The 12,792-nt window shown below is 42.0% G+C and overlaps 1 protein-coding gene across 1 annotated transcript in view; it reads left to right on the plus strand.

Moving 5' to 3' along the window:
* arhgap35a (Rho GTPase activating protein 35a) overlaps positions 1–8,830 on the plus strand; it is a 94,451-nt gene extending 85,621 nt beyond the window's left edge. The window contains exons 5-7 of the mRNA XM_084716909.1: positions 2,151–2,282; positions 4,707–4,812; positions 6,707–8,830. Coding sequence (XP_084573035.1) covers positions 2,151–2,282; positions 4,707–4,812; positions 6,707–7,205 — 737 coding nt within the window. The 3' untranslated portion in view covers positions 7,206–8,830. The remainder of the gene's footprint in view (positions 1–2,150; positions 2,283–4,706; positions 4,813–6,706) is intronic.
* Positions 8,831–12,792: the final 3,962 nt, after the last annotated feature.

Here is a 12,792-nt window from a genome sequence, read left to right on the forward strand (position 1 = left end):
ACACGGGCGTCCACGCCTGGTTGAGGTTAAAATCCAGCTCAGGTAATCAGAGTTGAAGCCCCACGTTGAATCATTTGGAGCCTCAGGACAATGGGACAAGACAATTACAGGCCAAACTACAGCGGAGGTGTCTCATCACCATACTGAAGATGGCACTTCATCAGCCCCCTGAAGATTCAGATAACTCATTACAGCAGAAAGCAGCATCAGAAGCACCACACGTTGAAAACTCTCCCCAGACTGTTCAAGAACTCGCCATTCGTATCTGTATTTCTTTTTTCTTGCCTCTCTTCCCTCTACACAGACCACCTTTGTAAAGTAAAAAGTTATCAGAAAATGGCTTTTTTAATTAAGTCTCTTGCTGACACACACATGCTCTCTGTAGAGCACTAGAGCACCACTCTAGTGGTTTTGCTGTCTGGCTCTCTCTCTGTTCAAATCTACTTTATAATTGTCTTTACGGTTCATTCTGCTTTTATTTAGGTATGTTTATTAATCAAAAATATCCTATGGTACATAACCAAAGTAGCTCTTTAGTATTATTCATATTGATTAAATGATGAATTGAGAAGTCGAGCACAGACCTGTTTGGCTGATTATGTGGGTGATATGGATAAACCCTCAAACACTTAGAGTGTAATTTTACTCAATATGTCTGTATATCATAATTAAATACTTTTTATGGATAATCAATAACCAGACAGGAATGTAAAAGGTTGGTCCATTATTTTTTGTTTTGTTTGTTTGTTTTTTGAGGTTTCTATATCATTCACAAGCTTGCCAGAAGTGTTTATGTATTCAAATCTGAGCACTCAAACTGCAGTCAAAGTACGTATCGTACTAGCGTCAAAATGCTACTTTCCCAAGCCTTTCTAATGGGGCTTTTCCACTGTCACTTTTTGTCATGCCAATTCAAACCATGCCAGGCCTCCAGGCAGGCTGCATTGACGTCTCGTCCACTGCGGCCAACTGTGACGAGCCCCCTTCTCCCCCTCAAACAAGTGTGTGTTGAGACTGATTTATGTCCGTGCAGAAGAGCAGAAAGAAAGGTGTTTTTAGAAGTTTCTGTGTTTTCATCTCTCCACACTTCCGTAGCTTCTAACTGAATCTCTTTGGTTTGATCTTTAGTTTCTCTCATGCATCCCTGTTTTTACGCTCAGGTACCTGCATTATTTTTGTACAAATATGGTTTCTGCTGAGGAAAATCTAACATTTCCTTATTTTGCTGTTTCATAAAAATGACTTTTTAATAACAGAATTTTGTGCTTAATCCAAAGGAAATTAAGTCTTTATTCGCTTTTCACCCTCAAGCAGGTAGCCCTGTTGTAATGGAGGTGCAAATAACTTCCATGCTGGGCTGACATGCCGAGTCAAACTGAGTGAACCCCAGCCAGCACGTGTATAGAAAAGGGTATAAAAACATTTAACTATATGACCTGATGTAGGCTTCTGCATGATGATGTTGCTACATACAGACCCCAAAGGTTGAGGGCATCAGCGCTGTAACCAAAGTCATTGCTTTCTGCTAATGGCTCAATGGGCAATTACTTTTAAAACAATGGGGGAAAAAAACGCAGGAGTCCCCTTTTAATACCTGACAAATAAAAGTACTTTATCACATTGATGAAAACTCATCAATGTCCATTATTTCCAGTACACGTCAAAACAGTTGTTGTCCAACTGTTGCAGCCAGTTACAGCCAAAGTATATATATACAATACTTTACAACACAAAAGTGCAGAGGCAGGTAGAAAAGGTGAGTTTTAGACATCTTCATCAGTTTTTGTTAACCTTTTTTATGTTGGTACAGTTCTGATGACATTGTTCTAGACTACTACCCTAAATTCCTTATGTGGACCTTTAATGGGAAAAAAAAACTTGAGTCACCCTTGAAATAAACAATATAGCAAAATCTCTCATGGTTGACACATTTTTATTGTCAAAAGTCATGTATCATTTTATAGCCCAGTCTAGCTGAGTCAGTATTTCCAAAGAGAGTTTTAGCTATTTTACGGGACTATTGATGGGGAGGTGTTTATCAGGTATTTATTTATTTATTTAACTAGTATGTTAAATTGTGATGTATGTACAATATGTAGTATGTGTGTTTTATACTTAAAATGTCTTCTGTCCATGTCATTTTTCCTCAGACCACAACCTGGACCTGGTTGAGAAAGACTTCACCATCAACACAGTAGCCGGAGCTATGAAGGCCTTCTTCTCTGAGCTACCTGAGCCTCTGGTGCCCTATAGCATGCAGGGAGAGCTGGTGGAGGCCTTCAGTAAGTCCTGGGGCTGTGGTGTGAGGGGACATGGGGTAAAAGGATGTGGGGAGAGTTCTTCACAAAATCCGAGGTGTATTGGATTTTGCTCTAAATCCTTTTCCCTTCATTGTAACTTTTCTTTAACCTAACAAGCAAAACTCTTGCAATCCAAATCCATCCATGGGGAGAATTGGATTTACCACTGGGTGAGGAGCCGGGTAACGGAGGAAAAAGTGGATGCAGGAAAGAATATTTAAGGCTGCAGGAGGAAGGATGTGGGGATGATTGCACATGATGGAGGGATGCAGGAGCGCTATGGATAACAGGGTCTGGATGAAGTCATGAGAAAACAGTCATACGTTAGATAAACGAGGGTGCTCCTGCGCTCTCCACAGCCCCTCTTTTTCTCTTTGTGTCCTGTAATCTGTCGGAATGGAGATTTAAGGCGTAGCTTAGTCTTGCAATCGTGCCAGAGAGATTTACCCCTGGGCCGCAAGGCTGCTGTCACTCACCAAGCTCTGCATGTGTGCGTGAGTGTGTGTGTTTTTAACGGCCCCAGCGAGACCCTTCAGCCGTGACAGAGACCTGATAAAGCTCCTGCAGTCTGTGGCACAATAGAGGAAGAAGAAGAGAGAGTGAAAAAGAAAAGTGAGGTGGAGCTAGAGATGAGAACGCCTTCATTTGGTTGAAAATGGCAACTTGTGCTTGGCCTTTTCAGAATCTGATAGGTGGAGAAAAAGAAAGATGTAGAAAAGGCTGGGGTGGGTGGATTTTATTGGATATTGTAATGGAGGCACTTCTTTAAATAAGCATTAGGAAGTAAGTTAAAGATGTTGTATATGAAATTTACTTCCCTGAGAAGTTGCAGTAGACTATTGGCATCTCAAATTAAAACAAATGCATGCTTTGGTTACTCAATAAAGTTTGGAAAAAAGTGTCCCAGAATGCACACTGCTCTCAAAACTCAGATCGAACAGTCAAACTAGGCAGTACTGATCAAATATAGATCAAAATTATGTTATGATATTGCCAATCTCTCAGTGAAAATGTTTTCAGAAACATATTTTAGTGCACTGTTTAACTGTAATACAAGATATATTGTGACCAATTAGTCACCATGCTGGCTCTGGTTTCCAACAAAGACTCCTAAACCTCAAATAGTGAAAACTGTGAAAAACTAGACAGTGTATGGATGTATGTCTATTTCTTGCCTAAAATGTTTTAGAAACATTTTAGTGTACTGTTTAGCTGTAATATGAGATACATTGTGACCAGCCCACCGCCATTCTGGCTCTGGTTTCCGATGGAGACTCACAAAACTCAGATTTTACTGTCAAACAAGACAGAGCTGATCAAATATGGATAAAGATAAAGGTTCTATGTTGCATATTTCCTGCTTAAAATTTTTGTCAGAAACAATATGAAATCATGTATATTGTGACCAGGCAGGCGCCATTTTGGTTCTGATTTCCAGGGGAGACTCACAAAACTCAAATGAAAGTGTGAAACTGGGCAGGACTGATGATAGAAAGCTCAAGATTCTGTTACTTCATCACATATTTTTAGTCTAAAATGTTTTCAGAAGCATGGTGTATTGTTAAGGTGTAATATGAGAAAAGTAGTCACCAGGCAGCTGTGTTGAAAAAGGACAGACAGAGAAGACGGAGAGGTACTCGCATGCAAATCCGGCATCCCCAGTGAACAAAGAAGCTTGGATAACAACATGAGTGAGGCTGACTTATTGTATTGCACCTTTAAGTTTTGGTTGCTGGCGATGGATGTACAGCAGGAGAAACCGGGGCTGTGTGAAGTCACCATGCCTCGAATCTGTTTTTGATCCACACTGACCTCATTGAGGGAATACAAACTCAAATTTCTCTGATTGTAAATCATGTTTGTGATGTGGAGGAGAACATCTGCTGTGCTCTCGCCTCGCTCACATTCACACAGGATGGACTGTGTTAGCTGGTGACGTCAGCTCTTCTGACTCACTCCTTGCTGCCATCAGGCTTAACACACCCAGTGTATGAGTGTGTGTGTGTGTGTGTTTGTGTGTGAGTTGCAGTAATCTGTAGGACATTGTGATGGGTGTATGCACAGTATGTTTCTCCGCTGGAATGTGTGTGGTCTTTGTCTGAGAACTGTAGTTTGGAGTCCTTTTGAGTCGCGCGTGTGTGTTTTCATCACAGAGATGTGTGAAACTCGCACTGTTGTAGGATGAAATCACTGTGTCCTGCACGGATTTTTTGAGCGCTGAATCCAATTGCTTTCACTATGCTCTTCAAACTCTCCTCTTCTCCATTGTAACCCCCCCTTCCCTCCCGTGCCTCCTCATCTTTCTGTACTCTCACTCCCCTGACATCTTTTCCTCAGATTCCCCCTAATCTTTCTTTTCAGCCACTTTCCTCCTCTAACCTCTCGTCTCTCTCTGCCACCATTCAGAGATCAACGATAGGGAGCAGCGCTTCCAGACGATGAAGGACATTCTGCGCCGCTTCCCCAAGGAGAATTACGAGGTCTTCAAATATGTCATCAGCCACTTGAACAAGTGAGTGAGTGACGGGGTCAGAGACGGCCTCTGACAGCCGTGCTGACTACACCGCTGGTCACCCAGTCAAGTGACCCTGTGGTGACATCACCGCAACAGCACACTGACAGAATAGAGGTTTTACTCAGGTTGAGTCATGTGTTAACACAGTGGCTATTTACTCTCTATTTCATAATGGATGTTACAGTTTGTTTATGTATTAGCAGTTCTGTCAGCTTAAGCATGACAAATTGACCACCATGCTCCAAGAGTGCCAGAAAGACTCGTAGTCTAAATTCAAATTCTAACATAGATCAGTGGTTCCCAACCCCTGGATCAGGACCCTAAAGAGGTTCTGAGATAAATCTGAAGGGTTTTTTATTGTTAAAGATACTTTGGTAACACGTTATTTGAAAGTGTTTATGAATGTCTTTATGAATGTTTATGGCTCTTGTCATTAAGTGTTATTCGGTCTATTATGTAATTTTTAATGTATAGTTAGGGTTTAAGTGTTACTGATACTTTTACCTCCTTTATGAGGCAAGAAGGATCAAAAATGGATAGCTCACTCTTTGATTGAAGGGCTCACAACTCACATCTACACTATGGCCATAACCTTTAATAATGGTTCACAAGAAGATATTGCTTCAGCTGATGGGGTCTCAAGCCAAAGAAGGCTGAAAACCATCGGTATAGATTAACTATAGTAAAGTTTATAGTAGTGCTTTCATGACAGAAGTATGAATTGGGTATGTGCAGACACGAAGGGCACATTAGCATCTGATATCTTAAACGATAGCCTAAAATTTTTTAAGAACATTAGTGCATTGTTCTAGGACTGATTATGTTGGTTGGTCTGTCAGTCCACCACTTAGTTTGGTCTAGACTGAAATATTTCAACAACTATAAAATCTATTGATGTGAAATTCTGCACAAACATTGAAGTTCCCCAGGGGATGAAGCCTACTGACTGGCCTGACTCTTCCTCCATGATCAGGTCAAAATTTAAAGGTCCAGTGTCTGAAGATTAAAGTGGATATTACAGAAATTAAATGTAATATTTCCAAGTAAGGTTTCATTGGTGTAAAAAGTGAAAATAAGAATGGCTGTGTTTTCGTTACCTTAGAATGAGCCGTTTATATCTCTCTAACACAGTCTGCCATGGTGCACTGCCATGTATCTACTGTAGCCACGAATGGACAAACCCCATACTGGCTCGAGATATGGCTTCATGCTTTGCTCAAGTTTTGCAGCTTGCATAGGTGCTCCTACCTGCTTGGAAGGAAAGAGTGACATGAGATATTTGCAATCAGCAAGCTCATGACAACACACACAACAGTTATATAACAAATAACAGATTCCTGCAAAAGGAATGACTTTCCCATTGGTACACCGGTAGCTGCAATGCCTTAAAAATATTTTAATGATTTACCATCCTTTTGATGTAACCGTCTTCTTCAGGGTATAGACTATCATGTCAAAATGTTGGTAAATTATTCAAATATTTTTGGCATTGTGGCTATGAGTGTGCAACTGTCTGCTTCCACACCAGCACTTCTTCATGATCAGCACCTCTCCAATATTAGTGTGCACTCCTCCTTCCTACCCACCTTGAAAAATGAATCAATAATGAAAATAATCGTTAGTTGCAGCCCTGCAGTAAACCGTATACATGAGTCGACTCTTCTATCTCACCATTTTTGAAAAAAGAGACCCCTGCTGTTTATGTTGCCTATTTTATGTCATATTAGGAGCAAAAATCTTGCATAATATAATCAGCATATGTGATCAGGAGACATCAGCTTTTCATCAGCAGTACATCATTTGACCCAGTCTTCTTTTAAATTTTCTCTTGAAGAGGTAGTGATTTGTGACCACTGATTAATTTTATTTTGTTTCTTTGTTTGTTCCACAGGGTGAGCCAGAACAACAAGTTGAACCTGATGACCAGTGAGAACCTGTCCATCTGTTTCTGGCCCACACTGATGAGACCAGACTTCACCACCATGGACGCCCTGACCGCCACCCGCACCTACCAGACAATCATCGAGAGCTTCATCCACCAGTGCGCATACTTCTTCTACAATCAGCCGCTTGCCGACGGCCTTCCTGGCTCCCCCACCTCCACGCTCTCCTCTGGGGGAGGAACCTCAGCCTACTCCTGCATGGCCGGAGGCTACTCGTCCTCGCCGACTCCGTCCCCGACTCCCTATGTCCTCCCCGCCACCCCTCCCGTCATCCCGCACTATGGCCCTCCTATCCACCACCACCACCACCACCACCACCATCAGCAACAACAACAACACCAGTCCCCGCCCCACTCCCCACCTCCTACTCCACAGTCCCCAATCCCAGCCCTGCTGCCGCCCTCCCTGCACCCCCACCACCCTCCTACGGAACAACACACGCTGTGAACCAGGGATCAAGGGAAAGAGGGAAAAAAAACGAAGATTCAGAGAGATTTAAGGGTTCGGAATAAGAGATTTTGAAGTTTGGGAAGGAATGGATGAAGATAAATTGAGAACAGAAGGTAGAAAGAAGAGAAGTTGGGAGAGATTGAGTGAGATGCAGTATGTACAGGGAGAAACCTACACATTTGGGAGAAGAAGAAGGGGGCGTTTGAGCCTCCATCACTTTTAGAAAAACGGACACACACAAGGCAGAAAAGTGGAAGAAGAGCATCTGAACTGGCAGTATGATCTTTCTCCCTCCTTGCCATTTTATCCCTTTGTTTCTCAGTCTCACTTCATGTAGACCTGCCCTCCTTGCCTTATAGAGAACCTACACACAAAAACACACTATTGAAGAGCGAGATGGTGCCAGTAACTGTTAAAGGGACTCAGGGAGGGACTCAGAAGTTAAGTGCATGGAGGGAATGTGAACTTGATGTTGGGATTGCTTCACCACATACACAAGCAGACACACACTTGACGCAAACACCCAGTGGCCAGTGTGCCTCCGACAACCATCCTCCTCAGTCCTGTGGCTTCGAACTGTGCTGGGAATTTTGCACCGACCCACCTGCTGCACCTACCTGGAGGCAATGTGGAGCAGAGAGCCCGTTGTCCTTAGCGTGTGTTTGTTTATTTCACCACTGTACAGAGAGGACTCAAGCAAGAAAAACACGTGTTACTACTCACCCGACAGGATGTTCTGTCCTCCACGACTTACGCATTCCTATCTATCAAACACACACACACACACACACACACACACACACACACACACACACACACACACACACACACACACACACACACATTCAGTTTCAGTCGAGGCAGTATGCCAAGCACAGAAGAGAAAAAAAAAATCTCAACCGACCAGATCTGCTAGGCAGCAAATTGGAGCAAAGGATTATGGGGGCTCTCACACCCCTTGGCATTCTGGGAAGGCTCCTCCCACTAGTCTCCTGTTTGCTCTCTCTCTTGGTTTGAACTTCAACCCCATCTTTATAAACAGATGAAGAAAGCATCTTAAAAAGTGGATATTTTAATTGGTCCAAATCTTGATTCTATGCTCACAATCCCACTGTCCTCATGCCTTTTTTATTCTGTTCTTTATTTGATAAAAAAAGAAATGTTGGGATAACACAGAGAAAACCCAGGCCAATCACTCATTGAGAGGCCTTGTGTGTCAGCGTCCGTGTGACTGTCTGTCTCGTCCGTGTGCGCATGTATCCATGCTTTTTTGTGTTACCTGAATTTCCCTGTATTAGGCAGATAGTGGGAATAATTCCAGGGTTGGACCTTCACCTGTCATGTTGCTTCTTTCACGCTGAGGTGGTTTCACAAGCGAGTCAGCGCTGCAGTTTTCACAGTGAGGACCTTGTTCAAAAAGCACTTTTCGGAGCACTTTGAAGGCACATTTTAAATTGGAGCTGCCATGACATGACATGACAGCCACCATTCACTTTATTGTCAGTCCACCCTGTCCTCTCTTTTCTCTGGGAGCACACCACTGACATCTAGAGGAAGAAATGGGTATCGCAGCCATAGACCTTACCTCCACTACTGCATGGGCGTAGCACCATTTTCCCTACTGTGGTTTTTGTAGCGTCAGGTGCAATTGTCAAGATTTTTCATCATTGTATGTCAGGTAAAATAAACTTTAGAGCTCATGAAATGTAAATAAAAGAGCAGCAGCAGTTTTAAATCTGGTACAAATCAACTGAGATTATATAGATTCAGGCTCTGATTGCAGTTGATTAGACATGCAGTGCATAAAATCACGTCTCTGTCTTTTGTTGTCAGTTTCCACTTCACCAAAGCACTCAGCCTTTTGTAAAGGAGTGCATGCCACTTCCCAGACACCATATTTGAGTGGTATGAAATGGAGATTTAGAAGATTGTGGCACAATGTAGCATTACAGGCCAGAAAGTAAGAGCTGGAAGCAAGGTGGGAGGCTTTTTATTTTCAAAAATAATTGGTAACCACTGCCCAGGCCTCTGGAAAGGAAACTCAAGTGGACTTAAAATATGATTTCCGAGAGTGTAACCACTACACCCGACTCCCCCCACTGTCACTGTTGTGCCACCACATCCCCTAGTCATTCCCTGTCCAAGAGAGACGGTTGGGTGCAGGAGAGACAGCAGACAGAACAGACAGTCCATTCATCCGTCTGCATGACTGGAGTGGAGCATCACAGAATTCCTCGGCCCAGCCTGCTGTTACCGTAGAAACCAGCGAGATGGGGCTCGAGGAGAACTGCTGAGCCCTGATCGAAGCAGCTTTTTGAAGCGTGTAAGTGTGTGTGTGTGCACGAGAAAGAGTGTGCGCATATGAACTTATGCGTGTTAATGTTAAGCAGATGCTCACCAAGGTCACTTATTCTGTTTGACACTGAATTGTATCTCCGCATGTCTCCTCCAGAATGTCCTCTCCACCCAAAAGGCAAAAACAAAACCCTTTTAACCAATCACTGAACTCTTAAAGGAGCTTTTATCAGTCTACGCTACCTATTTACCTTGTGTGTGTGCGTGTGTGTGTGTGTGTGTGTGTGTGTGATGCAGGAATTAAGAGAGTGTGTTTGGGTGGGTGGGTTTGCGCTAACATGCTAGCAAGCTGTGCTTGGCAGACGGCCAGACACCAGCGTGATCCAAACAAACGTGAAGGAGAGGAATGCGTCTCTCCTCGCGGTCATTACCCCGCTGTGTAACCCTGTTAGCTCGTCCAGATTACACACACTGATCCTCAGAGAAAGTGTGAGAGAGATGGGGGAGAGATTGAGGGAGGGAAGACAGACAGCGAACGGGTGAATGGGATCATTATTTGGGAGATGGAGGGAGGGAGGAAGGAGGGGTGACCACTGGTACTTGTGTGTGAACGCCGGCCAGTGGCGTTCCCTGTGTATATCAATGTGTTAATACTGAACTGACTGTGAGGCAGCCAAAGACTGTGGAAAAAAGGGTCGAGGGAGAGACGGGAAGCAAAGTGACAGTTTAGAAGAACAATTGAATTAAAAATGTGACTTTGGCTCAGCGATAATATGTGGCTGCATTGCTTTTCTTTTTCTTTTTTCTTTTTTTTGCAACAATGGTGACAGATGTCTGTTAAGTTAAAATGAGAAACAAGCAGAACTATATTCAAATGGTTGTTTATTGGTATGTTAGGGGGTCTAACATTTTGCCCTTTAGTCAGTGGTGATAGAAAAAAAAGTTTCTTTTTATGTTTTATTTTAATAATTAAAAAAATACAAAGCATTTTTTTTTTTTTTTTTAACAATTTCTTTGTGAACGATTGAGAGACCAGCCCAGTATAGTGCATGATTTCTTCCCAAGCAAGGAAGAGGGCTCCACCACTCTCACTATTTAAGAGATGATAAAAAAAATATTAAGAAATAATGGGAGGAAAAAGAAAATGATAAAAAAAGAAAAAATGAAGTACTGTAAAGTGAAAAAATAACATCCAACAAAACAACTGTCATTATTTGCTGAGTTATGGTAATTTGTCTCAATGGGAATGGTGTATACAGCAAGGCCTTATGTGATCTGTATCATAGTTAATAAATCAAATCTTGTAAAACGTCTGCTTCTTGTTTCTTTGTTATGCAGAATTATTCATGACATGTGGAATGGATAAAGAAATCCTGATCAAGTCTGAAGGTGAATGTCCGGGGACACTGTCTGCAGTTACACTCCTGTCAAGAAACTATTGATATCAACACAAACTGTATTAAATTCCTGCTCATCAATGAGTTGAATTTGGGACAACACATGTGATGCTAATTGTAGCACATTAGTGTGTTAAGGACATTAACACAGTGACTGTGTTACACAGATTAACACAGAGATGTGTAATTTATAAATATTAACAGTTTTGTCCTGACATAAAAATATTCACGCACATTCATGTGTGAATTAGGCAGTGATCTAACGCAAGCATGTGTAACTGTACTTGGAATTGTTTTAAGAAATCATTTTTAACATTTTAAGACATTTAATATTTCATGTTAATCCGATGAAACTGAAAAGTTCTCCTCCTCATATCTAGGGTCAAGAAATTTAGTCAACATTTCATGTTGAACCCGTGTAATGAATGCAAACACTCTGGAAAAGCCAGTAAGAGGACCTTGAGTTTAGACTTTTCTTTTGTTCTCAAACAACATCTAGAAAAAACTCATACATTGTTGTTTATTGGCTTCAAATAAAAGCACTGATAACTTTTAATGTGAGGAAACCTTTATACAAATTTCCAAAACCAATTTCAGAAGTGCTGTGCAGTCAGAGCAGGTAATGGTCTACATCAGTGGTTCCCAACCTTATTGGCTTGTCACACCATAAAACAAGGAGATGTTCTCTTGCAGGCCCTCATCAGCAGTAGAACATTTACTGGTTGTGACCTGTTTTTCCTTAAAAATCACAAAAACTGCAGGGCACCCTCCTTTAAAATATGTAGAATACTTCTATTGTCACAACATGGCCAGACCTTAAAAAAACTCATTTCAGCATACAAGCCTTCATCAGGGATGAAGGACACACTGTACGTGAAAACTGGGTAAAGAGCAATTTCCATAATCTTTTGAATGAAATCTTTACAGTCATAGAAAGACACGTGCACATTAAATTCCTCCACAGTGTTCTGAAAAGTTTTGTTCCACAACAGATTGTTGCTCTGTTCTCTCTGCACACTGTTGAAGGGACACTAAAGTCACAGGGGGCCCAGACGAGGTCAGGGGGGCCCATGGGAGCATCCTGGTTCCGGTGAGAGCGTCCCCACCGGGGCTGGGGCTGTGCCATTTCAGGGTGATGTAAGGACTCTGGTCCCTGTGAGGGCGATGTGAAGGCCTGACTGCCATTTCATGGTGCCCTCATCTGACCTTTTCATTGAGTCAAACCAAAGGAAATCCATGTCCATGACCTTTGTGGTGCATCTCTCCATTCTGGCACAGGAAGAAAAAATAGGAGAGCGAGGGAGAGCGGCTGATTGGGAATGAAAAGGGCAGGCCCGTGTGCACACAGGACACACGACCCTTGAACTCTAACCTTTAAGAAGTGTCATGAGGGAGAGACCGATGTGGGATTTGATTGTAAGTCAAATATGGGGATCGTCAACATTGCTCAACTGGCCAATGTGCAAATGAAACCACTCAGTTTAGGTAATTTAGTAATGACTCAATACAAACAAACTTGATACTGATTCAATTGTACTTGAGAAAATATGTTCAATAAGCTCAAGAAAAGAAGTTGAATCAATAACTCTTCAGTCACACTGATGAACATTAGATACAAATTTCCTTTTACATTTTCTCAGTTTGAAAAGTCAGTACTTCATTTCACACAGAAAACTTACCGCTGCAGCTGCTCCTGTTGGAGCTACTTCCTTCCACCATTCGGACAAAAACAAAATATCTGAAATTGATTTTATTATTTATTGTAATTTAATTAATTTATTTTTATTAAAAGACTGAATTCAACAATCTTCATCAGCTCACAGTGAAATTTTCATTATCATGAAAACAAACAATGATGACTTATCTTGAAGTACATTAGACATACAGCAAGT

This window comes from Lutjanus erythropterus, chromosome 4 (genome assembly GCF_056507025.1).
Source record: "Lutjanus erythropterus isolate fLutEry1 chromosome 4, fLutEry1.hap2, whole genome shotgun sequence".
Lineage (NCBI taxonomy): Eukaryota > Metazoa > Chordata > Actinopteri > Lutjaniformes > Lutjanidae > Lutjanus > Lutjanus erythropterus.